This window comes from Pisolithus orientalis, assembly GCF_024613125.1.
Source record: "Pisolithus orientalis strain OTSU chromosome Unknown F5J12scaffold_27, whole genome shotgun sequence".
In the NCBI taxonomy this organism is placed as follows: Eukaryota; Fungi; Basidiomycota; class Agaricomycetes; order Boletales; family Pisolithaceae; genus Pisolithus; species Pisolithus orientalis.
Window position 1 is genome coordinate 224,869 of NW_026260808.1, and position 24,833 is coordinate 249,701.

Sequence of the window (24,833 nt, forward strand, 5' to 3'; positions counted from 1 at the left end):
GCTCACCAACTGTCGGCTGCATTCAAGACACGGCTGGTAGGAGGCTTCGGCATATCGCGGCGATAATAGAGATGCAGCCACATAAGTGAGATGTTAGCAGCTACCAGTTGAGAGTAAATTGATGCGTACGACTCGGAAAACCGTTGAAAGCATTAGACTAGGTTTTGGGAGAAATGAGTTTCCACGACAATACGCCTTTGTCGTCAACGTTTCCAACATAATAAGAGGGCGAAGTTAGCTGGGAAAACGCTGTACCCGCTGGCAATTTCGTTGCAAGCTCAGAAGGATCTTCCACGTAGAGGAGGTGACGCGAGTTTGAGTCCCCGTCTTTATATTTCCGAAGTAACGCCAGAAAGCGAAAAACAGCGAGGTTGGCACTAGCTTGCTCAAGTGAAGTCATGAGGAACAGATGAATGGTTGTCTGATAACGAGGAGCCCTAGAGACATCTGCGAAAGTGGACAGGTTTGAAGGAGGCACTTTTCCATTCACGGCTTGGCCTGCCGGTATATCACGAACATCATGGACAAAGTGCTGGAAATCCAGGAGGGCTCGCTCCAGAAATACGAGCGGTGTCTCAAAAGAAAGCTGCTCATCGTAGCCTCCCACGACCTGCATACCTGTGACGTGGGCCGGAGCGAGGCTTCTATCCTGGCCCTGGTTCGAATCTTTGGCTAGAGTTTGGTGCGAAACTGTGGTATGTGCCTGGTACAGGTACCTGGCCTGGTCCAACATCGAGTGGTCCTTGCCGGATGGCATAAAACTGGAACGGTAAACATTGCCTTCTATCGACTCCGATTCGAAAACAGTGAATTGTCCGTCCTTGAATTCCTCGAGCCCTAAATCAGTGAGCTGTTCCTCCCTGTCCTCCATGAAATCTACATTGACAGCTCGTTGTTTGTCCTCCCCAGATTTGGGATTGGAAGTGTCATAGGAGGACATAGTCGTGTCTGACTTCCCCTTCGTCATCATGTCTCTGAGGAACTGGCCGAGCTTCTGCATAAGCACGACATAGCTCGCAATGAATGCATCTGAAGCGCTAAAGGCGCGTTGCGCAAGCTTGGGAATAAAATCCTTGCATACCCTGGCCCCGTCGGTTAGGACGCGGAACCGATTGCGAACGTCTTCGAGCTGCGCGAAGGTCTCAAGAGCCTCATTGATAAGTGACTGGCGTATCCCGTATACAGAGACGGTGACCTGGGCATCGTCAAGGATGGTCTTCGGAATGGGCTGGAGGGTGACCAAAATGGGGACACCTTTAGGTGCATCATTGCCGGGATCGCCCAGGAGAGGCTTGGCTACCTGAGGAATGACGTCTAGCGCGTCGGCAGGTTTGACGGGAACACTCTCGAGTTCGACGTCGCCGTGCACCTGAAAGTTTATTGACGGTCCATCCGCAGCGGGGAATTCGAGGATGATCACTTACGACCAAGTCAAACTTAGAGTTCATACCTTCAAACTGTGCTTTGATCTTTGCATCGGCTTTGGCATTGAGAGAGACCGCCCCTTTGAGCTGATTGAGTTCCAGCCCGAGTTTTCCTTCGATACTCTCTTCATTCGTCACCTCCGTAGCCCTCTCCGTCATGTTGATGATAAGATTGCCTCCATAGATGATAGAGGACACGAAATGCGTTGTGCGCTTCTGGGCAATGTAATCTTTCTTCACCATGTGCAGGACGTTAGTAGCCATCCCCTTCTCGGCGAACAACAGCCGACGTTCCTCTGTCCGGACCTTGAGCACCAGGGTCCACGACTGCGCCTGACTGTTGCACTTGGCATCATTGAGGTAGGACGCAGACCCTTCAGCCTTGACGAGACCGCCAAGGACTTTGAGGGAAAGGCTTGCCTGAATGTCAAGGAGACTCGCTTTCTTCTCGAGCGAGTTAGAGAGGGCCTGTGTGAGATCAGTGTGTTTGACGTTCGTAACGGCGACTTCAGTGGACTTTTCCTCGTAGAGCTGGACACCGACTGGTGTGTTCGTCGAAGAGCTCGCCAAGGCGAGCGGCATAACCGAGGGTAGGTCTCTGGAAGTCCGTTGGAGGATGTTCAACTGCAGGGGGTAAATTGGATGACATTGGAATGGGTGAGAGATTCGCTGAGGTGGATGCCTGACGTAGATGGATGGGACGGTTTGTCTACATTGTCGGGCTCCATCGGAACCTCTTATTTCTATTGGGACACCTGGATCGAGGGAATGGCACACGAGGCCAGGAATCAAAACCCTGTTATTGCCATTGGAAACCTCCAACATTACTTAAATGGAGCTCTTTCGCCTCTCCTGAGTCCCTCGTCGAGTCTCTCTCCATCTACACGACACAATCGTATATCTCAGCTCGCTTTTCATTCCATCTCTGGATTCAAACAATAGTCTGTCGTTTAGTTTCCTTATGATTATCCTCATACTGACCATTTCTATCTCGTTTTCCGTCTCTTCATGTAGTGCTCTCTGACGAAGAGGTCGAAAAATACATCCAATTTGCAGAGTCCTACGAGGTTCAGAGATCTATCGATGAGGACGATGCTCTCTCCACGACCTTTTTCACTCTGGCCCACGACACCCCGCCCAAAGCTACTTCCTTCGCTCCTGATCCACACGCTGTCTCTTTTGCGGAAGCCCAGTTGTACTATTCGGGCTTGCCTTCTGAGCCTACGCTTCTATACCGAACAGGCAAGGAGAAGTGGTCTCCGCCAAGGGGACCAGAGGCCTATCGCCGAATGAAGGAGTTATGTGAAGTCTTCAATCATCCAATCACCCAGTTCTGGAACAAGGACTTGGGCTGGAAGGTTGTCGACATCATGGACACTCACACAGCCAGTTATGATATCCTATCATGTCATAGAATTTGCTAACCTGGATATCTGGATCCGCTTTACAACCATAGATGTCGTTCGTTTCAAAAAGGTTGAGGTCGACGAACCGAGTGACGACGAGGAAAACGTCGAGGTTGAAGAAGATGATGAGGAAGAAGAACCCACCAAGACCAAGAAACGGAACGTCGGTCCTGTGACTATCTGGATTGGTGTTTTCCCTGAGACTACCACCCCTACGGATGCTCACAGCGCGGCTCAGGATGTCCTAGCCCTTCTCAATGACTACGGTATCACCGATGTCGACGTCGACTTTCGCGAATCATTCTACATGCGCGAGGCTGGTCCTCAGCTTCTCCCACCCGTCGAGGATCTAGACCCACTCGTCGACGTCGTTAGCCCCCTTACTCCGGCCCTTGGTCTCCGTATCTCCACCAGGGCTATGCCCAACATTCAGGGGACGATGGCCCTCTACCTCGCAGAAGGTGGAGACAGCAACAGACTTTTGGGGCTTTCGTGCCGCCATGTTCTTATTGGGCCGCAGGAAGCCAACGTTGACTACAGGTACCACCCCGGTGCGTTTTCCAAGGACATCCTCCTGCTCGGCAAGAGAGCATATACGAACCTGTTAGATTCAATCAAAGATAGGATTAGAAGACACGGCTACTCAATCGAGTACTGGACCAGCCAGATCGAGGGGTTCTTGGAGAGGGAGAGGGGCACAGACCAGGCCGATGTCCAGAAGGCTGCGGCATCACGGATTGCAACTCAGGCATTGATGGACAGGGCCAAGACCGCAGTGGGGGCGCTTGCGGCGCTGCTTAGGCGGGTCGGTACTGATTGGAAAAAACTCAACGTCCGTGTTCTTGGCCACGTCCTCTGGTCCCCTGCCATCGCTCTCGGTGTCGGTGAACATCGTTTTACGGAAGATTGGGGAATCTTCCAGGTCGACCGGGCTAAACTTGGTGATGGTTTCCAGGGTAATAAGTTGGACCTTGGTGCATTTTGACCATCCATCCGGCCAAGACCGTCTACTAATCTACCTAAATATTTGTTTTGTTGATATCTAGGAACGAAGATGCCGCCCGGGGTCTTTACGATGAAATGCTTCCCTCGTGGAGCCATTGACTGGGAGTTCAAGTTTCCTTTTGATCGTCTGCTTTCGCTCGTGGGCACCATCACCGATGAATTGATGCATGCTCCTGACATGTGGGACTTGGACGGCGAACCGTGTTTGTTGGTCGTCAGAAACGGTAACGCCACTGGCATCACCATCGGCCGTGCCAACGGTGTCTTCTCCATCGTCCGTGAATACTTCATGGACATGACTATCAACCAAACCTCGATGGAATGGGCCATCATCAATTACGATAGCAAGTCGGACGTCTTCTCGGGATCGGGCGACTCCGGCTCCATCATCGCCGACCTCCATGGCCGTATCGGGGGGTTACTCACGGGTGGTTCTGGCAAGACCAAGTCCTCCGACATTACTTATGCCACGCCGTTCTGGTGGCTCCTCCAGCGCATTAAGGCGAACGGATTCCCTAATGTGCACCTCGATGTCCTCGCCTAGGGATCTTGTCATCGACAACGACCTCGACGTCAAAGATCAGCTCTTTTTCTTCTGCGACTTCTATGCTTTTCTTCTAGTGCACCGGGAATTTGGAATTTGTCCAGATCCACCCAGCTAATTCACTCTCCACCACTCGTAGCCTTAAATTCACCAGGGTGGAATAGCGTGAATTTCAGTCTTACTCCCAGCTCTCCCGGTCTTCGTCCACTGGAACTGCCTTAAGTGCAACTGCGGGTCCAGCAGCACCTATCTTCGGCTAGTTAGATGTGTCTTTGGGTGTTGAGAAGATATTTGTGTCACTGAGAATATTGTGTGAAGGGTTCGCAAGTTGATGTCGATGTCAGAACAACCACCCAGCGCGAAAATCTGACGCTCAGCACCAACCATGTCTGGGTCGAGTTGGTATGGCCCATTCAGCCAGGTGATGCCTGTTGGAGTCAACTGTCATGTGCTTGACATGCCTGTACTTATAGAGTTATTTACTTTAGTTTACACCTCAGTTGTTGTGTCTGTGATGCTGAGGTGAGTATGGCAACCCCCTGAGGATGTGTACACTCACTTACATCATGTAGTGTGTCTGATAAGGTATTTGTTAGGAAATTAACAAAGTACTATCTGTACTTACTTTAGCACTGATTGTCAAATAAGCATGGATAGTGCTGGGACTTATATAAGTAGATCCTTTACCCATCTGGGCTTTTATTGCCTTGTTGCTTAAATGACCTTTTTGACTTATTTGCATTATTCTACTATCCATGCTATCCACTGCACATCATTCTTATTACACATACCTACCTTTTTTGTTATTTTAATTGGTGATGCACTTATTGGGTTAGAAACACAATAGGTATTGAGAGCAGAGGAGTACCAAACATTAGATGAATGTAGAAATTGCAGTCACAAGTTGTGGCTGACAGAAGGTGAGAGCAAAGCAGCTATGAAGATGAATTGATGCAGATTAGCCAGAGGTGATAATGAGTGGTGGAAAGGAGAGGCAGATGCAAAAAAAAAGAGCAGCAGAGAGCAATGAAGATCCTTCAATCAACCATTGTAGGGAAGGTGACTGAAGATTGTAAAGAGTGACACCATATACATCAGTAAACCACTTTGTGTGCTGGCAGTCCTAGGGAATCTGTCCAGTGCTTGACAGCTCTGGACAGCAAAACTGATTTACTGTGGTGGGGGGAGAGGGCACATGTGAAAAAAAAAATACTGTGGATTGTCAGAGACCTCTAAACCCCCCTTCCAATGCTGCCAAATTGGGACATATTTAGACTCATTCCAACCAAATTAACCACAGATTCCAAGTTCATCTACATAATTGATACCCCTATAGGGTGGGTGCCTAGTACCCTTGAGACTGAATTGAGGCAAATTTTGACTGTCTTCTGGCCCATTCCAAGTCAATTGCCAGATTTTTGGGTAGTGTTGGAATTGAATCACAAGCTGGCAGGAAATTGAGGACTTGCAATTGCTTACAAGGCATGGGAACTTGAAATTACTTTTTCCAACAATGCATGACAAGGATTTTGTCAAACTAAGTCAGTAAATCATGTAGAGATAAGGTATTTGTCCTACAAATGTTCATGCACTGACCAACAGACATGCCAAGGTCTTCCACCACTGAATCACCTTGGAAACTACCATCATCCAACAGGGAATCTGTGGCTGGAAGGACAAGGGCATTTGCCATGGAGATGATTTCTGTCAGTGCCAAATGATTGTGTTTAGCAACTGATAATAGTGCCTGATACACATTCCCCAGTTTTTCTCCAAGATTGCTAGAGCAGCTGATGATTCCTTCCCAGATGTCCTGTTGAGTTTTGGGGGAGTCTTCATAGTGGCCTTTCCCTGGCTACTGATCTGGTTGTTGATGTCCACATCACCCCTTTGCAATAGTTGAATGGCATGCTTGAGCTAAAAACCCTTCTTACGAAGCAATCTGATGGGCAAAATATGCTACTCACTGCAGCACAAGAAAGGGAAAGGGCCCCTTGGATACCAAACACTTTCAAGGTATCCATTCCAAGTGCAGGGATATCAGGGCATCTGATGCACAATCACAAATGGGTGTGGGCAAGGAGCTGCAGTACAAACTGTGAGCAGAAAGCATTTGCTGGCTTCTGATGATTGAGGTCTTGATATAAGAATGAAAACCTCTCCAGGAGGTCATTGTACATCTCCTGAATCACAGGCAAGTCCATAGACTCAGCATCTGCATCATTACTAGGACTGCCACAAGGGAATGAGCTATGATTGTGGTAGCAGTGGAGCTGAAGTTGCTGCACCACACCATAAGCTGATGAGTTGCCTGTCCAAGAAAATGTAGGTTAGACATTTGATTAACTATGAAGGAATTATTATTAGTACAAGGGAAAACATAGGCATTCCAGGTCATATTGTACTGAGGTCCAGGAAATCTGTGTCAAAGATAGTGGTAATGATTTGAATAGCACACATCAAGTCTTGGTCAGGGATTAGCCATGGATCCACTGGGCTTCCAGCCCACATCACAAGAACAGGAAGTATCTGCTTGGTCCATTTTCTATCTGCTTGCAGTGCAGCAGGCAAGACTAGGTTGATGTAATGTATGTGCCTGGTGCCACTGGTTCCACTTGATGAGACTTGACTGGGAATTCTAGGCTCTGCTGAGGATGATGGTCCCACAGTATTTGCTCTTTGCTTGCTATTGTTACTAGTCTTCACTTTCTTTGCCAGCTGGTCAATTACAATATTACTCTGTCACTCCACATAGTTAGCAGGGCACTTGAGTGGGTAGGAGGATGTACCATCACAGTCATGTGGTGATGCTCAGGGGCCTTTGGTGTGCATATATGGATATTGCTATCACAGTGGCCATTATCATCTGCCTTGTCAGCCTCAGATTTCATGACATATTCAGAGCTGTGGTCAGTGTTCTGGCTCAGCAGTCAGGTAATATTGTGCCTCCCAGGATGGAACCTGACCTTCAAGTGCTCAATAATCCTTATATCACCACAATTCAGGGAGCACAAGTTCCCAGTGTTACATCTTGTCTGTCAACACCCCAGCCCAACCACCAGTCTTGGTTTATCCCCCACCAGCCACCTACTACCATCTCTGACTCTCATATCAACCCCTCCCTTGATAGCTCTCTCTCATCAAAGCAAACTTTGGCAACTGCCAACACTCACCACAAGAGTTGGAGAAGCCATCATCAGAGCACTCCTTAGAAGAGGAGTGAGAGTCCTCAAGTAATAACCTATCAGACAAAGAGGCTGGTGAAGTCTCCAGTAATGAGTTTGACAAAGATGAAGACAATGCATTTGGATGGGGTGCAACAAACCTTAGGCAATCAACTCACCCTGGTATGCATTGGGGGTTATTATGGTATCAGCTCAATGTTCTTTGTTATTAGGCTTCTCCCAAGAAATGATGACAAGCAATCCTATTCACCACAATTCTTACCCCCTGACCATGAGTTTCAGTGCTCACACAACAAGGATGACAATGCAGCTTTGCAAAGCTTGCAATCCAAGGACAAGGCTCAGCCAGAGGGATGAAAGGCCATTCCTGCTAGTTTGATTCATTCAGACTGTTATTCTAGGGTTCCCAATGTGGTGGTGTCATCAACATTCTTGAATGCCACCATCACACTAACAGCCACCCTTCTGTTCCTGATCATGATCATCCAACCCTTGCACATGACTTGGTCAATGAAGTATCTCAGCATGCCAGTGCTCCTTGTAACTCCAAGAAAGCTAAGGATGAGGACCCATTTGACATGACCATGACATTGGCATAAGCCCCTACTCTGCCCTCTTCTGACATGTTCCCATGCTTCTCTGCCCTCTTCTGATGTGTTCCCATGCTCCTCTGACCCTCCTGACACATCTCTGCACCTCTCCAAGGTCCCCTGTCTACATTCTGACTGCCTCTGCTCACCTGTGCCTCCTCTGAGGCCTTGGTTGGCTCAGCAGAATGTCAGACTTACAACCCTGCATTCTAGATAGGGTTCTGCCCTTGTGTCAGTTTTTCTCCATTCTTCCACTCCTTTGGTATTTACCCTCTCTCCCTTGTTGTAGTAGTTCCCTCGTCTCAGTTCAGGTCTCCATCATCCCTATTGTCTCTCCCTTGTGGTTGAAGGTACTGCTAACCTCTTATATGTTTATTGGTTTGCATTCTACACTGCACCACCCTTGACCTACATTGTATATAAGGCCACATAGTACTCCAATGTAATCAGTACAAATATCAACAATAGAGTCCCCACTTCCAACTCCCTCTGAGTTCCCTCCAGAGTTTCATCTCCACTCCTCTGAGTCCACTCTCCCTCTGAAATACAAGGGCTGAGCTCACAAGGGGGCAGTGCACTAGCTGAACCCAATGCCCTCCCATCTGACCTCTGACCTCTGACTCCAACCCCTATCTCTGAAACTTCCCTCCATACTCCTCCACTCCTTGTTCATTGCATATCTTGCCACCCAGTGGTTGGATTTGCTTCACACTTTGACTGCTGTACTCTGCAGTGCAACCCACTCCTACTCCACCCTAAGAGGAAGTCAGGGGTGTTGTGTGATTTTGACACCATTGCCCTCACAACTGAGATTTTACAAGGTAGTACAGAAGAACTGTCTTGAAGATGCTAAGTGTCATAACCATGTCTTGACCCCAGCTGGACTTGGCCTCATGTCTACTCATCCCAGTCTAACCTCTAGTTGGTTTAGCATGGATGGCACTACAAAGCAGTGTGCATTTGAGGCACTAACTCAGTAGAGCCTGCCCTAGCCTCATCCCTGACCTGCTCTCTTCCCTGTCCCAGTCCCCCAGTCTTTGTCATGTTCACCAGTACAGCCTGCTATTCAGTTGTGTTACCAATCCTTACAAGACCAGCATTACTGGTCTCTGTACTATACTTCATTGTCATTATATAAACTTGTATCTACTTAGCCTGTAGTCTCAGTCTGAAATCAACTAAGTCTCACCCTGAAACCCTCCATCTTGGTCTCAATCTCAGACAGCACCCCATGCAAGGGAATAGCATTGCACTCTTAGTTGCTAAGTCCAATCAGTCCACCTCCTGTTCCCTGTTACCCTCTGTACTCTGACCCCCCCTTGGCCTCACACTACTACTGGTCTCTGGTCCAGTCTTGACCCTAGAATCTCAGACTTGACACTAAGCAAGAATGCAGGGCTGCACATGCACTTTCTAGCCCATTCCCATTGAAATCCCATGACCTCAACCTCTCCATAACAGAGGTGCTCATCACTGTCATTGTTGAGTGGAATCACCACAGTGTGGAACACAGCTTCTGGGAAGCATTGTGAGGAAATATAAAAGTATGGATTGAGGATGGGGTAGGATCTGAGAGGGAGTGAGTAAGACCAAAGGGGCTCCTATAGCCTGAGCAAAGTAAAGATGGGGGTGGAAGACTGTCTGGGGCAGTCTGGGGCAGTCTTAAACTTGTTCTCATCTTTGGGGGTAACTTGTCTATTGTTTTTAAAAAAACTAAGTACATCAAGTACTAGGTAGGGCTGACTAAGCAACCCAAAAGTGAAAATCTAAGTACCACTAACAGAAAAACACCTAAAATGAAAACAAAATAAAATGGACAAAATAAAACAAATGCTCTAGTAGAGAAATTACATTCCCTACAGTGTGCAACTAGAGGAAGGCTGTAGAGAGAATTCCCTAGGAATGTCCCAAGGGGTGCTGGGTGGAAGGAGAAGTTGAGAATAAAACTAGAAAGGGAGAGGTATTCATGTGAGGGTCACAGAATTTAATTCTGGAGGGATGTGGATGCATGAGGAACAGTGAGGTGGGTATACAAAATTCCAGGAAGCAGTTATGTGATGAGGAGAGTGCATTTGAGGTGAGAGGGAAATGGGATAAGGTGCATAGGATTGGAGGACACAGGAGGCATGAAGACCACTGGAGATACTGTAGATGCTGTAGACTCAATATATGCACTTAGACTCTAGGAACTCTTAAACTTGTGAAACACACACAGATAGTGACTCCAAAAGTGGGTGTCTATTTCTGACATTACAGTGGAATTATAGTACAAGGGACATAGGTACGAGTTGGAGTAAAGTGGGGTGGAAAAACTAAAAGACTGGAAAATAAAGGAAAGGATGACAGACATCAGTGAAATACAGATGCATGTGAAATAGTCCAGCAAGTGGTAGACAAGAGTAAAACAGGACAATGGTAAGGGGTATCTTCCAACAGAGCAAGGGTACATGTACAAGTGAGAGGTGGAGCTGGTGGGAGGGGAAAGTGCAGGAGGGCAGAGCATACTGGCATGAAGTCCAGCTTGCAGAAATTTGGGGCAACAGGGGTAACTGGAGTTTTTTAGAGGCAACTGGCATGGATGAGTGGTGACATGGCTGGGTGGTGGCTCAGCTACTGAATTCCAGATGACTCTGGGTGAATGTGGAATTTCTGGATCAGCTTATTGATGACTGGGCAACATGCTGAAGGTCAGGAGAAACTCCAAAGGTGACAGGGGTTTGGAGGAGACACAAGGTTATGAGTGGGAAGAATTCTGAAGGCTTCTGAAGGCATAGAGTGATAGGGGTTTGTCACAGGGGCCAGCAGAATTTAGTGACAGATTCCTGTTCCAGCCTCAGGGAGTATATGGCTCCCTACAATGGTTACTGGCCTGACCACAAGCAAGATATGGTGTGCCTTGTAAGTAATCCCATCTTTCAGTTACAGCCACTGACATACTACTAGTAGATCCTTGGTGATACATCTACCTGGCATTCAGAAATGAAGTCAGTTACACTGGCAACAATGCCATCCACATTCAATCTTATCCCTCCTTCTGATGTTGCAGCACAGGATCATGTACAATGGCTAGAGACTGCCGCCACAAAGCTCCTTGAGAACTTGCTTTTCTTGTGTGATGGTTTCAACAAGAATGTATGTTTACCTGGTTTGTTATCTGCAATACTAAGACATTGGTCTATCAAAGAAAAACCAGGAATTTTGCTCACCCCACCCTCAAGGAAGCTGTCATACAATTCTACTATACCAGTACCTATCAAATTGTGGATAAGTGTCCTGAGTCCTTCAGCATTTCAGCTCCCCTTCCCTGTCTAGCTCTTGTTGCAGCCATGGTAAGTTATCTTACATCCTGAGTTGCTGCACTCAAACACTTCTCACAGTATCATTGTGTGTTGGACAGATTTACAAAGAACAGCACAGGAAAGGCAATGCCTTAATTCTCCACCAATGCTTACAATTCCATTTTCCATGGCATGATGAAGGTGCTGAACAACATCCTTCATAATCCCTATTATGGTGTGCAATCAGCTTTCTCAGTGGGCAGATGAAGGATGGTAAGTACTGGGGCAGCCATCATACTTGCACTGACTCCTTGCATCAGGGCTGCACTGCAAGAGGTTGAAATGAATGTAGAGAGGTACCAGCACATTCAGGCTGTCCTCGATTGATTTCATAATACCTATCCTGCCATTCCTGTCATTACATGTAGTACACAATTGATGCTACTGCTCCTGTCCCTGTCATACCTGCTGTGGACTGTTGTTACATACATAGTTGTGGAGTGATCACATGTCTGCAAAGTAAACATTGAGATGAGGAGTACTGGACAACACCCCAAGGAAAATAGAGTCTGACCAGTTTTGTACACTGATATCTAAGCATGAAAGTTCTATAGCAATCATAGTAAGTAAGATATAGGATAAAATTCCATGACAATGTGACCATTCTATATAATAGGCAACCAGCCATAGTGTCACATACATGACTCTCAGACTCAAGCACAGTCCAGTCCAGAACCCTAGCCCCTATCTCCAGTCAAGTCCAGACCTACTACAGCCTAAATAACTCAACTACAGCCCTAGGTAACCCAACTCCAACCCAGATAATTCAAGTCTGGAACTTTACCCTTCTCTCTGGTCCACTCCAGCCTCTTGGCCTTGTGCTGCTCTACCCTGGTCCTCCCAGGTCCATGTTCAGGTCACCTGGACATAACTCCAGTCTGTTTTCTGATGTTTGTGCTATATTTAGTTTGGTCCTCTTGCCTGATCTCTGCTTACTGTACAAAACCCGCATCCAACTCCAGTTATGCCAGCCACCTGGACTTTGACTATTAGTCTTGGCACAGCCTCTGTGGCTGCCCACACCTTGCTAATCATCTTCCTAATAGCTTACCAACAAGTCTGGCTCTATGTTCATTACTCCAGACCAGCCTTGTGTATTTAACCCCTGTATGTACTTCATAGCACTCCAGTTAGAATATCAACTAAGTATTACCCTCAACTCTGTACTACTCTTCAAGTCTTCTCAATAGCTAAGGCTGAGCCTCAGTCTATCCCCTGTTTCTGTCCCAGACCTCTCCCTGGCTTGCATAAGGGTACAGCACATAAGCTGAGACCAAGGGAGGTAGATCCAACCCCACACTGGCTTCCCCCTGTGCATGCTCTCAGACCAGTCACTTTTCCATGCTACTGGACTTGTTCCCATGCTCCCAGTATGGGAAACAACTTCTGGGAAGCATGCAGCTAGAGGAAAGCTGAAGGGAAATTTCCCTAGGATCATCCCAAGGGGTGCTCAGTGGAAGGAGAAGTCAAGGATTACTCTAGATGGGATAGGGTATACATGCAAGGATTGCAGAATTTAATTCCAAAGGATTGTTGATGCATGAGAAACAGCAAGTTGGGTATATGGAATTCTGAGAGACAGATATGTGATGAGAAGAGCATAGCTGAGATGAGGGAGACACAAGGAAGGACATAATAGGCTGGAAAATGCAGGGGGCATGGAGAAAACTGAAGACACTGTAGACACTGTAGACTCAATAGATGCTTTTAGACTCTGGGGACTCTTGAACTTGCAAAACACACACAGATAGTGGCTCCAAAAGTGGGTGGTTCTTTTTCTGTCACTACAGTGGAATTATATAGTACATGGGACATAGGTATGAGTTGGAGTAAAGTGGGGTGGAAAAACTAAAAGACCAGAAAATAAAGGAAAGGATGACAGACATCAGCAAAGTACAGATGCATGTGAAATAGACTGGCAAGTGGTAGATGAGAGTAAAAGGAACAACAGCAAGGGGGGTATCTTCCAACAGAATGAGGGTACATGTACAGGTGAGAGGTGGAGTTGGCAGGAAGGCAGAACTGCAGAAGGGAAGAGCCTGCAGGTACAAAGGACAATATGCAGAAATTTGGGGCAACAGGGTGAACTGGAGTTTTTTAGAGACACTGGCATGGATGACTGATGATGTGGATAGGTGGAGGCTCAGTTGTGGAATTCCAGATCAGCTTATTGATGACTCTGGGCAAATGCAAAATTTTTTGGATCAGCTTATTGACAACCAGGGTACATGTTGGAGGTCTGGAGAAACTCCAAAGCAACAAGGGGGTAGGGCAAAACACAAGGCAGCAAGCAGAGAGGATTCTGAAGGCATAGAACAACAGGGGCTTGTTGCAAAGACAGTGGAATTTACTGACAGTTTCCTGTTTCAGCCTCAGGGAGTATACAGCTCCCTACACCAGCCTTTACTCTGGACCTCCAGACTTAGCCCCTGTCACCCAGACTTGAAGCCCAGTCACCCAAGGGTAACCCCATACTTGACATAGCAAAAAGTGTTGTTGGGTACATCTGTCCAGCCTGGACCTAGCTAGGGGACTCTGTGTACTATGGAGCACTGTGGAGAGCTCCACAGCTCAAAGTGATTTAGTGATGTGGATTTAATTTGCCACATTTTAATGACCATTTTGTCACTCACTTATTGTTGGAGATACTTCTCACTTCTTTTGGTGCGATGTCTGGCTGCTTACATAAGCCATTAGAGCGCACATACTGCAGTCATTACACAGTTCCATCAGTAGATTGTTCACTACTGAGGCCACCTACAGCACCCTTTTTCTATACTTATATGCTTTCCCACCTGCTGGATCCTATGCCTGTACTTACCAAAACTGGATGGCAGGCTTACTTTTTACTTAATCCCTACTTTCAGTGTGCTTTTTTGTGACTGAATCCATGGTGTGTGCCAGTGTTTCTACCATTTAAGTCAAAATAAGTGCTTAAGTTGTAAATAAGTGTGATTTCATGAGTAGGACCTATTTAAACAAGTTTTCAGTTACTTTTCTTGTGTTTGTCTTTGAGCTCAATCAAAGTATGTATAAGTCTTGCAAGCTATTCTAAAGTCTAAGTAACTGATCTGATGTTTTCCTGATGCAAGGCTAGGGAGGGTGAGAGACACAGACAAGCATACATCAGGAAATTAACACTTTACTATTTTTGACCTTTTTGTGACTATTTGTGACTTTTTGGGAAGGAACCTACTATCTGTACTTTTTTTTGACCATATACAGCATTTCGAAGAATGAAAAGAGAACAGAATCTATTGAGACAACTAAGTGATGATATATCTAAGCCAAGAAGACTAGAAAATGTCCAAAAATTCAGAGATATTGAGCCATTGGTGTGATGCACACTGTCTGAGAGAAAAATCACAATATCTCTTTGGAACCTCCATCAATTTGAATGTATGTGGTATCTACTGAAAGCTAGGAATTAGGTGGTTTGAACAAGACCAAAATCAGCAAGAAAAGTGCAGCCATGCCTGCAGGACATGGGTAATGATAGTAGATTCCTTCCCAAAAAGTCACATTAGTCACAAAAAGTCAAAAATAGTAAAGTGTTATTTTCCTGATGTAGCAATGTGCATAGATGATGAGGATATCATCATTTTTTTGAAGGAGGTACATGAAGTAGGGAGGCCCATGGACAGGGACAAGGACAAAGCCACTTAGAGGCTTAGTCAGATGGACAGAGCACATAGAGTTAGACACAAGTGTGACATAGACAACTGCAGAGTCTACAGTACAACAGATCCTCAGGACTACCCCAGTGGTACCAGTACTGGACACATTAAGAATAATTACTACACATTGACAGGATGAATCAAACTGGTGTAGTCTCCCCTATGCAAACCAAAGCCTCGATAGAAGACAATTGTTTCCTCCAGCTGGTGTGCATATGAGTGTTAAATAAACATAGGTTCTATCAAGCAATGTCATCTATAGTGGATCCAGATTGAACGCCAGACCTAACCAGCGCCGTAGCCTTCCCTGGCAAAGGTACCACATTCATTAATGATCCGTTCCCAAGGACTGCAGTCGTCAGCTCAGCCCCATTTGTCTGAGCTTCGGCCAAATCTTTAATTATCAAGTTTCGGTGGACTCGACAGGCCATTATGCTTGTCAGTGTTACAGAAAATGCCGAAACCATGACTGCGAACGACGGAGATACGGACGGTAGTAAAGCAAATGCAAGCCGAGTCATGTTAACGCCTGCGGTGACTCTGCGTGGTTTGTAGGTGTGGTGTCCATATTAAACCTGGGGCCACCTACAAATAGTATTGCTGTCCTCCCTGAAATACGGCACGTGAGAAGTCAGGGAGGCCACTCCCACATAAAAGAGCCTTCCAACCCAGCATGCGGTAAGAGGTCAGGATCTTGTACGCAATGGCTAGATAGACCAGGGTGTCGAAGAGAACGGGGCCCATGAAAGCAACAGACACAGGTGTCTGACTTTGGTATCGGATACAGTGTTTAGTGTCGGCAATTTCATGCTGATCGTCCATTGCATCCTGGAATGTTGCGCAAGAAGTGCCTACTCCAACAATCCATAGAAAGCTGAAAAAATGCCGGACAACTTTGTTGCCGAAGTAGACAGCATGAACACGTTTGAGGAACAAGTATGCAGCAGCTGCTGACGACACGACCTGAAACGCCATTAAAAGCATGGCACTAAGCGTACAGTTCGAAACTGGGCCAGCTGCAGATACACAGGATGCATTGATTACCCTAACTTATTGCGAACATCAAACAGAACTCACTTTTCTGCAGTACAGCAATGACGTCCAAGCCAAGCGCAGACAGTCTATGATGATAAGTTAACAGAGTCATAATGAATATTGGGTCAAACGCCTCACCGAGCCAGGAAGTAGGTGAAGAGAATAATCGACACTCTGCCGGTCTGCATCAGCTTGTAATCATCGGGGACACTCGAAAGTATATCCCAGAGCAGCACCTGTCCCGGATGCACATCAAAGAAGCCATAACCATGAGTTTGCGTATGTACGACGTACAGCCAAAGTTGCCAGGTTTAGGTTTCTGCTGAATTCATAAGTACTTGCATCGTCTGGACTTAGGTAGTTCAGATATACGACGGGATTGAGAATTTGAGTGGGTTCGTTGGCCATGACTAACCCCAGCAAGGCCAAAGGGTGGTAATTTGAAGCTGAGGCTGAGAAATGGCAACATAACATTGATCTAGTCTTTAACTGTTGACAGTTCACGTACTGAAGAAAAGCTTACCACACTCCCCATCACAGAATCACTGCGCTATATGACGGTGGTGATGGTATGACTCAGGTACTGATGCAGGCATCGCATTCACGCTATCGAGAGAAAAAATGGCAACAAACAGAAGCCGCTAATCCTTAAGCTGGCGACTCGAAGCACCGTCTGAGGGAGCAGAAAGAAGACCTATAGATGTTAGAATGCCGATTCCTCTTGAACGACCAGTCTAGCTTGGGAATTTCCATCAGAATTTGCTAGCTGCGGATAGCATCTAACCAAAGGATCCGATGATTGACAGAGAGCTGGCCCGAGCGCCAACCACCAGCGGTAAGGCAGTGTGGCAGGTGTGGCAGGTGTGGCAGGTGTGACGTAGACTGGATACGAGATAAGGCGACGGGATTGAATAACCTCACCGCCACTGCGAATTTCTCGGAATAAACGTACATTACTTATTATTACAGTAATTCGCGGTTGTCGCAACTTCGGGTCATCACACATCTCCCTCTAACTCGATCCCATGTCAAGATACAGTTCAAAAATCAGTAATTGAATTGGCTGGAGGTAACGTGGGCCAGGAATTCACAATGGTCTCTGATAACCAAAGCGCCTGCTGATTACACTTAAGTCAATGCCGAAATATATGGAGAAATCTGGTTTGTGCAGGTCTGTTCTTTGTCTCTGCGGTACGGGAATTGTATGCAGGTTCTAATGTGCTCAATGCGCTCTACGTCGCGACTACTTTCAAACTCGCTTCTTCCCATGTCGCTGGTTCAAGGAGGCAAAGTTATGTTGGGGCACTCTCCGAACTCGTGCATGCCACATGTGGGTGTGGTCATGTTTTGGGTTTTTAGAACGGTTACGTGAGAGATAAGCACTCAGAGGTGTGATGTCCGGTAGCCGGCGTACCTATCGCCTGTGGATCAACCCTTGCAGGAGGCCCAGGTGTAGAATTTCGGCGTCCGAGAGCCAGTTATTAGCATTGTCGGCTCTGTTTCCTTCTCTAACATTGCACGAACCCACGTCAGACAAGTGCATACTATCAGGCACTACTCTCCGTATCGCTGTCCTGGTTTACACACAACCTGCTATCGGGGCATCAGGCAACGGCTAGTTGGGTTGATGTCTGGATTGGTTGCTGCAAGGTTCAAAGGATTCATTCGTAGGCAAGAAATCAATCGCGAGCGCCACGTAGTCGTCTGGAAAAGATCTCCATGTTGTCTATGTAGTACATGGCCAATGGTACACCCCCACTTTGTAAGATCCTCCAGTTGCGCTCAGCTTTTCGAGAAGGGTGAAGCACTGACTCGACGTTATACGCAACAGTCACTCGTGGTAATGTATCGTGGTACTGGAGATGCATTCGAGACACGACTGGTAGGAGACTTCCGCACGTCACGGTGATTGACTAAATGACAGAGATGCGGCCGCATAAGTGAAACGTTAGCTAGCTATCAGTTGAAGGCAAGTTGATGCGTACGACTTGAAAAACCGTTGAAAGCACTAGAGTAGGTTTTTGGGAGAAATGAGTTTCCACGACAATATACCTTTGTCATCAACGCTTCGTTAGCTGGGAAAATGCTGTACCCGCTGACAATTTTGTTGCAGGCTCAGAAGGGTCTTGCACGTAGAGGAGGCGAAGCGAGTCTGAGTCCCCGTCCTTATATTTCCCAAGTAAGGCCAGAAAGCGAAGAACAGCGAGATCGGCACCGGACTTGCTGAAATGAAGTCATGAGGAACAAATGAATAGTTGTCTGATGGCGAGGAGCCCTAGAGACATCATGCGAAAGTGAACAAGTTTGAGGGAGGCACTTTCCCATTCACGGCTTGGCCTGCCAGTACACTACGAACGTCACGGACAGTGTTCGAAAATCCAGGAAGGCTCTCTACACTCTCGTCCTGTCGACGAACACATGGAACCGATTGCGAACGTCTTCGAGCTCCGCAAAGACTACGAGAGCCTCGTTGACGAGTGTCTGTCTTGTCCGGTACACAGAGACGGCGACCTGAGCATTGTCAAGGATGGTTTTCGGAATAGCCTGGAGGGTACACCTTTAGGCGCACCGTTGCCTGGATCGCCAAAGAGAAGCTCGTTCATCTAAGGAATGATATCGAGCACATCTGCGGATTTGACGGGATGATCACTTACGACTAAGTCAAACTTAGAGTTCATACCCTCAAACTCTGCTTTGATCTTCACATCAGCTTTGACACTGAGGGAAACTGCCCCCTTGAGCTGATCGGGTTCGAGTCCGAGTTTCCCTTCAATAGCTCTCTTCATTCGTAACCTCCATAGACGATAGAGGGCACGAAATGCGTTGCACGCTTCTCAGAAATGTACTTACCTTTTTACCATGTCGAGGACGCTTGTAACCATCCCCTTCTCGGAAAGTAATAATCGACATTCCTTCGTCCGCACCTTGAGCGCCAGGATCCATGGCCGCGCTTGACTGTTTCTCTTGGCATCGTTTAGGTAGGATGTAGATCCTTCAACCTTGACGATACCGCCACGGGCATCGAGGAAGAAGCTCGCCTGAATGTCAAGGAGACTTGCTTTCTTATCGAGCGAGTTAGAGAGGCACAGCGTGAGGTCAGTCTGTTTGGCGTTCGTAACGACAACTTCGTAGACTTTTCTTCATAGAGTTGGGCGCCAAAGCAAGCGGCCGGTACGTTCGTCGAAGAGCTCATCTAGACAAATGGTATAACCTAGGATAAGTCTCTGGAAGTCCATCGAGGGACCTTCAACTGCCTGAGGTGGTGAACCAGATAACATTGGAATGAATGAGAGGTTCGCTGAGGTGCATGCCCGACGCAGATGGATGGAACTAGTTGCAAAAATTGTCAGATCGCTCGGAACCTATTGTTTCTATCGGAACGGCGGGGTGTCCAATGCCAGGCATCAAGTTATCGTCATCGGAACGCGAAGGTCTAGGGAAGGGCGCGCAAGCCACATTCGTAGAACCTCATCCATTGGCATGCAGTTCATGCCTATGGACACCGAGCACGGTCGTGCAAAAAGGGAAATGAGGCACTGGCCTTGATCACCAAAACTGTTCTCAGCACCATTTAGCACTGCCGAGCACGGATCCTGTAAAAGCCACGTACACCAGTGGTAGTTAGTTACTTGGCCATACCCCCCGAAAGCTCCGTAAGCATTGGGGCACAATGACCATTTGTCGTATCTTTCGTTCAAAACGTTGAGTAACACCAGGCGCACCTTTATGTCAATATTGATCAAGCAAAGATTTCGGCTCTAATTTCCACTTTTGCGTCTGATGACCGCAACATACTTCCGTGTCGTCAGTTGTAGATGAATTTCCTTCACTGAATTTTGCCAGGTCCAAAATGCGTAAATCAGGGTGAAGATGGAGAAAATCCACGCTGGGACGGTTGTGTGTTTACCTCACTGTAAGCATAACCTCACATCGCTTCGCAATGCTAACAAGCATACAGATCGTCCGTGGAGCGATGTGGCACTCGATTCAGTTCGTCCCGAGAAATCCCAGTCCATGGTAGTAACTAATGAACCATACCCAGAAACAGGTATCGACTATCTACCAGAAATGGACCGGGAACCATTATCGTCGTGCCTTCGTTGGGTCAGAGGGAGAAGTTGAAGGTCATGCGGGGCCTTTGTACGATATCCATACGTGGCTCGAACATCCTGTGAATCATCGGCATTAACGATTGTCGCTACAATCGAGCGCCATTACATATCCGCCGAAATTACAGAGAGCACTGTGGATGTTGATTGCGTGAATATTCTGAGAACATGACAGTAACTTCTGTACTTGATCGTTCCGCGAGCCGTCTACCGGTAGAATTATCGTGCGTTAATCGGATTCAAAGCATTTCTCCCAGTCCCCGTTTCCATTTCCTCTTGCGTACGCCTGACTTTCCACAAAATCTTCGAGAGCACATACCCCATCCTCTCCAGCCTCACAAAACGTCAACGGTTGCACCGCATCATTGACGAGGATCCTGACATACTCCCTCTTCTCAACGCCTCTGCCGTCACACATCAACTTCTCGACAATCATCCTAGCTGAGAATGGTGTCATGTTTGAAATCCTCCAGCTTCTCCTCGGATTCATTTCTTCCGCACTCGGTGCTCTCCCATTCCCGTCTTGGAACAAGCCCAATGCACTGTAAATTGCAACCATCTGATTGTCGTGCGAAAAATCTGCATAAAACGTCTTGTTCAGAGGGAATGTGTCAGGTGAAGAGTCCAGTGTAGAATTAGTCTGGGTGTGGTCCTCGACGGGTTTGGAGGTTAGACGTGCGAGGAGTTCATTGACGTAGCCAACGCCTTGGATGGGGCCGAGAGGGTTCCCGGGCCTTTTTTTAGGTAAAATAGTAAGCGATAAGTCATGGAATGAAGATGGGAAAAGTCAAGATACGCACCCCGTCTTGTAATATCTTGACAAATCGGTATAATATTCATGTGCTTTGAATTCCTCGAAAGTGAAGAGGTCGCAGAATGGGCTAGTTGTCCTATGGAAAAGTGTCTCGAACGCGCAGAGGGGCATGAGTTCGACGACATCCTCGGCATCAAAGTCTGCACCTGGAGCCGCCTCGTTGAAACGGGCCGCAATGAGAGGGGCAAAGGTGTCGCGCCACGCGTCTGGCACTTCTTTTAGGCTGCTTGCGTTGGGGCACATGGAATCATCCAGTGTGTTGTTCGCCTGGAATGCATGAAAACTAAGGTTCGGAGGATGACAGTTGTTTTTGCACGAGAGATCACTTACGCCATCTACCTCGGGAAGGATCACGGAAGTTTCCGGATGGTATACGTCATCACTGGCATAAGAAATACCTTGCGGATCGCGTGAGAGTTAGGAAAACAATTGAGAGAAAATACGTACCATCGGCCCACACCACGGCAGACTTGACAACGCGGTCGCTGTCCGAAGCCCTTACAAATGGTAAATGCTCACTCGAAAATAGGTGTCGGTATCTGGTGTAGTGTTCTATACCGGACTCGAACATCCTGCAACGGGTTGATCACTCAGAGGGATAAACGACAACAGCGGGCCCAGCGAAATAGTCGTACTGTTGAGTCCCCAAGGATATCACGTCGCTTACGCCAAGATCCCATTCGAAGTAGCGCAGAAAGTCAAAGGACGCGTTCGCGTAAGTACGGACCGCACGTAGTTTCTCGAGGGGTGCTTGAATTCTAGTCGTCTGGCCTCCGGTGGGGTATCTGGCACCATGTCTTTGGAGCTGGATGACGGTTATGGGTACGATGCCGTGTAGGGATAACAATGATAGCGACACACCAGATTGACCTTTTGTAAAGGATGATTATACGTTGAAGCACTCTGAGTGGTCACAGAGACGGAGAGCGCACCTGTGTGATAACACAATTGTCTGGAGGAGACGTGTAACGTGCGGCGGGATAATAGGGTGAGTAAGCAGCCCAGGTGCGCTGAAAAGCTTCCGGAGGCATCGGAGCGACATCTTTGAAGACAAGATGCGGGCTACGACAGGAATGCCAGCGCCCGTACTGGAAGTAACTGACCGATAAGATGACCCCCAGCACTACAAGAGAGGCACACTGCAGAAAGCGCCGTCTAACTCTGTAGCTGTCATAATTCGTCCTATCCAGGACGGATTCATCGATCAAAGGGAGGAAATCGGGTAGCCGACTGTCCTTGACGTGCATTATTGCAATGAGAAGGATGTGGTTGCTGGAAGAGATGCTGGCCGAGCAGTGCTCGGACACGTTCGCTATGCCATAACGATGGAGCCTGGCATCTCGCACGTTGCTGCCAAGTTTAGCAAGACCATTCTCAGAGCGCCTGTCAGGCTGTGCACTGCAGGTTGAACATGTACTGACTGTGGGTCGAGAAGTTCATCGAGTGGTGCACTATACCAGAAGGCCTCTCACGATAGGGCTGGCTGAGGTTGACCAGCTGTTCAGCTGACTGGTTACATAAACACGACTTTGGGGCGATGATGTCACCAAGGATACTCGGGTCTAAACGATTTCAAGCTTAAGCGTTTGATGTGCGCCTGCCTCCATGTCACAAGCGAATACTGTGTTCGTACTATGACCACTTGCATGCCGGACACCTCTGGAGGACTCTTGGTGAGGAGACTGGAGAACATCCTCTGCAAAGCCTGGTTTTAGGGCGTGGTTATCCTTATTCGTCGGTGGGCTGACGTAATCAGCAGTATGACATCCCTTTGCAAGGACGCCGGGTCATTCTTTGCACTGCGACACTCACCATCACACGATGCCTCTTCTCTACAGACCAGACCCACCATCATCTCCACAGCCAGAACCATTGGATTCTGTTCAGCTGACAGATGTCGATGACTCTATAGTTCTTTCAGACTTGCTACGTACCGGCGAAGCATCTCGTCTGAGAAGGAGGGGCGCAATGAGACTCGACCATAATGCCATACACTCTCAGCGTCACGAAAGCGGTCGTACAACGCCTCCAACTATCATAACACCGGCCTCTCCATCTTGGATGGACCCCCGAGATGACGACGATGGCGATGATGATTACACTCAGGCGTGGGAGCAAGCAGACAATACCGTATCGCTCTCTGCGGAAATTAGGCTTACTTCAGGCCCAGATTCCTCTGACCACGTCCTATACTGCGGTGGAGAAGATCCGACGCTGGAGTTGACAGTGGGACGTGGCCCTTATGAACCACCCTCCCCTTTACCTTCTTCTCCCGCTATACGAGCGCCTCGGCGGCGAGACGCTCGTCTCACGAACGGTTGCGGAGCCGTCGTTCATCTTCGCGCTTGGCAGCACGAGCGCACCAGCGTATGGATGGGCAAACACGAAGCTACTTCCGCAGTCATACCCATAGATCCTTGCTATCTTGAGCGCCCCTCGATTGTCAAGCTAACACGCAGTCCCTGCGGGTGCGTCAGGGAACCGGTCGGTTGTGCGATATGGTAAATCATTCACCATTCCGTTATTGATGTGTTCAGGGCTGATATGATCTTCTCCAGCGGGAATCCGCTTGGCACACGACATAAACCATGTGAAGCCGCTTCGTCAGGATTTTTTTCTTCAAATAATGCATCCGCGCCTCCCCTGTGCCCCGAGGGTCCAAGGTACTGGCACGGTGTTCCAGCGAGATCTTCGTCACGCTACTTCTATACGTTCTTCGCCGATTCGGTGACCTCTCATTCTGGTTACCGGGGAAGTTCGTCTAGAGATCGTCATCCCGAAAATTCAATGGCATATGATCTGTTAGAGCTTCTTGTTCCTCCGTCTCCACGGCCTCCGAATGATGGGGACCAGGAGAGTATCGAGTACAACTCATCGCGCTTGCAAGTGGATCCGGATCCCAGCCTCGACCCTGATGGTACCATTATCGCTTCCTCGGAGCCGGACTCTCCCGATAAGTCAAGTTCAGAACTAATCTCACTGCCCGAGCGGTGAATGATTACCCCCGAACTGCGAACACGTACATTGGGACATCTTGCTGCCGCGCCGTGGGACGCTTCGCTTCTTTATTCGCTCTTCTTTTGCATCACCCATGGATTTTACAACAGTATGTAGTATACTTGTCACCCTCCATCTGTTCTCAAGACCCCATCCTTATCCCCTCATTTAGTACTTGGACTGATCTTATGGCTATCTAGATACTAACATCTTGTCATGAGCCACATCCTTGCACTTACGACTGTACTCTTGGCAGTACTATTTTGTAACCTCATTGGACATCTACATCGTCCATTATTATATATGCTACGTTCGCGTTTGCGTAGCTTTAAGTTCATATGTAATGGGGTGCTTGACAATGTGCGCCTGCTTGATTCGACCGCCCGCCCGAGCCGTTCATTAACTTGGTTGCGTATCTTAACTCTTGACTCTTCAGCCACAGTAGTCGCAGTAGCATTTCATCCAAAGCGAAGCTATCATACAAGCCGATCGTCCCTGCGACCCACCTGGTCCGCTACTATCCTGTCGTACTCATATAGTATCTTCAGCGTCCACGGCGCCTTCTAGGACGATTCAAGAGGTTTCATCAACACTAAGCGCCATACCAGTCTTCAACGCATGACCAAAGCCTACTCGGATTCGCTCAGCATTTCGGCATAAATGAAGGTCACGACGACGTGGTCCAGCATGTGACGAAGCGACTCAGAAA

At 47.8% G+C, this 24,833-nt stretch overlaps 8 protein-coding genes across 8 annotated transcripts; 4 read left to right on the forward strand and 4 right to left on the reverse strand.

Moving 5' to 3' along the window:
• Positions 1-157: 157 nt before the first annotated feature.
• On the reverse strand, positions 158-2,006 carry F5J12DRAFT_895045 (uncharacterized protein; the record flags this gene model as incomplete). Its single annotated transcript, XM_051747797.1, has 2 exons — positions 158-1,369; positions 1,425-2,006. The coding sequence occupies 2 exons, from the start codon at positions 2,004-2,006 to the stop codon at positions 158-160; spliced, it is 1,794 nt and encodes a 597-aa protein (XP_051597677.1).
• A 57-nt stretch (positions 2,007-2,063) lies between these two features.
• F5J12DRAFT_267962 (uncharacterized protein) lies at positions 2,064-4,572 on the forward strand. Its single transcript, XM_051738663.1, has 4 exons — positions 2,064-2,365; positions 2,439-2,809; positions 2,862-3,804; positions 3,877-4,572. Coding segments are annotated over exons 1-4 (1,818 nt in total). The 5' UTR covers positions 2,064-2,364; the 3' UTR covers positions 4,380-4,572.
• Positions 4,573-5,669: 1,097 nt separating this feature from the next.
• Positions 5,670-7,180, reverse strand: F5J12DRAFT_784576 (uncharacterized protein; the record flags this gene model as incomplete). The annotated part of the gene is made up of 8 exons (XM_051743070.1): positions 5,670-5,825; positions 5,859-5,880; positions 6,136-6,296; positions 6,347-6,428; positions 6,477-6,611; positions 6,673-6,690; positions 6,838-7,097; positions 7,169-7,180. 8 exons carry the CDS (start codon positions 7,178-7,180, stop codon positions 5,670-5,672), a joined length of 846 nt encoding a protein of 281 aa, XP_051597679.1.
• Positions 7,181-10,566: 3,386 nt separating this feature from the next.
• On the forward strand, positions 10,567-11,819 carry F5J12DRAFT_784577 (uncharacterized protein; the record flags this gene model as incomplete). The annotated part of the gene is made up of 7 exons (XM_051743071.1): positions 10,567-10,739; positions 10,813-10,860; positions 10,986-11,052; positions 11,101-11,286; positions 11,373-11,483; positions 11,680-11,705; positions 11,753-11,819. The coding sequence occupies 7 exons, from the start codon at positions 10,567-10,569 to the stop codon at positions 11,817-11,819; spliced, it is 678 nt and encodes a 225-aa protein (XP_051597680.1).
• A 3,334-nt stretch (positions 11,820-15,153) lies between these two features.
• Positions 15,154-17,108, reverse strand: F5J12DRAFT_846744 (uncharacterized protein). The gene is made up of 6 exons (XM_051746360.1): positions 16,728-17,108; positions 16,499-16,656; positions 16,343-16,440; positions 16,247-16,290; positions 15,759-16,185; positions 15,154-15,709 (listed from the first exon to the last, which is right to left on the reverse strand). The coding sequence occupies exons 2-6, from the start codon at positions 16,610-16,612 to the stop codon at positions 15,412-15,414; spliced, it is 981 nt and encodes a 326-aa protein (XP_051597681.1). The 5' UTR covers positions 16,613-16,656; positions 16,728-17,108; the 3' UTR covers positions 15,154-15,411.
• Positions 17,109-20,486: 3,378 nt separating this feature from the next.
• On the reverse strand, positions 20,487-22,716 carry F5J12DRAFT_846758 (phytase). Its single transcript, XM_051746361.1, has 7 exons — positions 22,060-22,716; positions 21,989-21,997; positions 21,763-21,932; positions 21,575-21,699; positions 21,458-21,525; positions 21,114-21,394; positions 20,487-21,047 (listed from the first exon to the last, which is right to left on the reverse strand). The coding sequence occupies exons 1-7, from the start codon at positions 22,372-22,374 to the stop codon at positions 20,543-20,545; spliced, it is 1,473 nt and encodes a 490-aa protein (XP_051597682.1). The 5' UTR covers positions 22,375-22,716; the 3' UTR covers positions 20,487-20,542.
• Positions 22,717-24,486, forward strand: F5J12DRAFT_846769 (uncharacterized protein). Its single transcript, XM_051746362.1, has 2 exons — positions 22,717-23,628; positions 23,686-24,486. The coding sequence occupies exons 1-2, from the start codon at positions 22,949-22,951 to the stop codon at positions 24,119-24,121; spliced, it is 1,116 nt and encodes a 371-aa protein (XP_051597683.1). The 5' UTR covers positions 22,717-22,948; the 3' UTR covers positions 24,122-24,486.
• On the forward strand, positions 24,231-24,827 carry F5J12DRAFT_268143 (uncharacterized protein). The gene has a single exon (XM_051738665.1). The coding sequence runs from the start codon at positions 24,341-24,343 to the stop codon at positions 24,689-24,691; it is 351 nt and encodes a 116-aa protein (XP_051597684.1). The 5' UTR covers positions 24,231-24,340; the 3' UTR covers positions 24,692-24,827.
• The last annotated feature ends 6 nt before the right edge of the window (positions 24,828-24,833 follow it).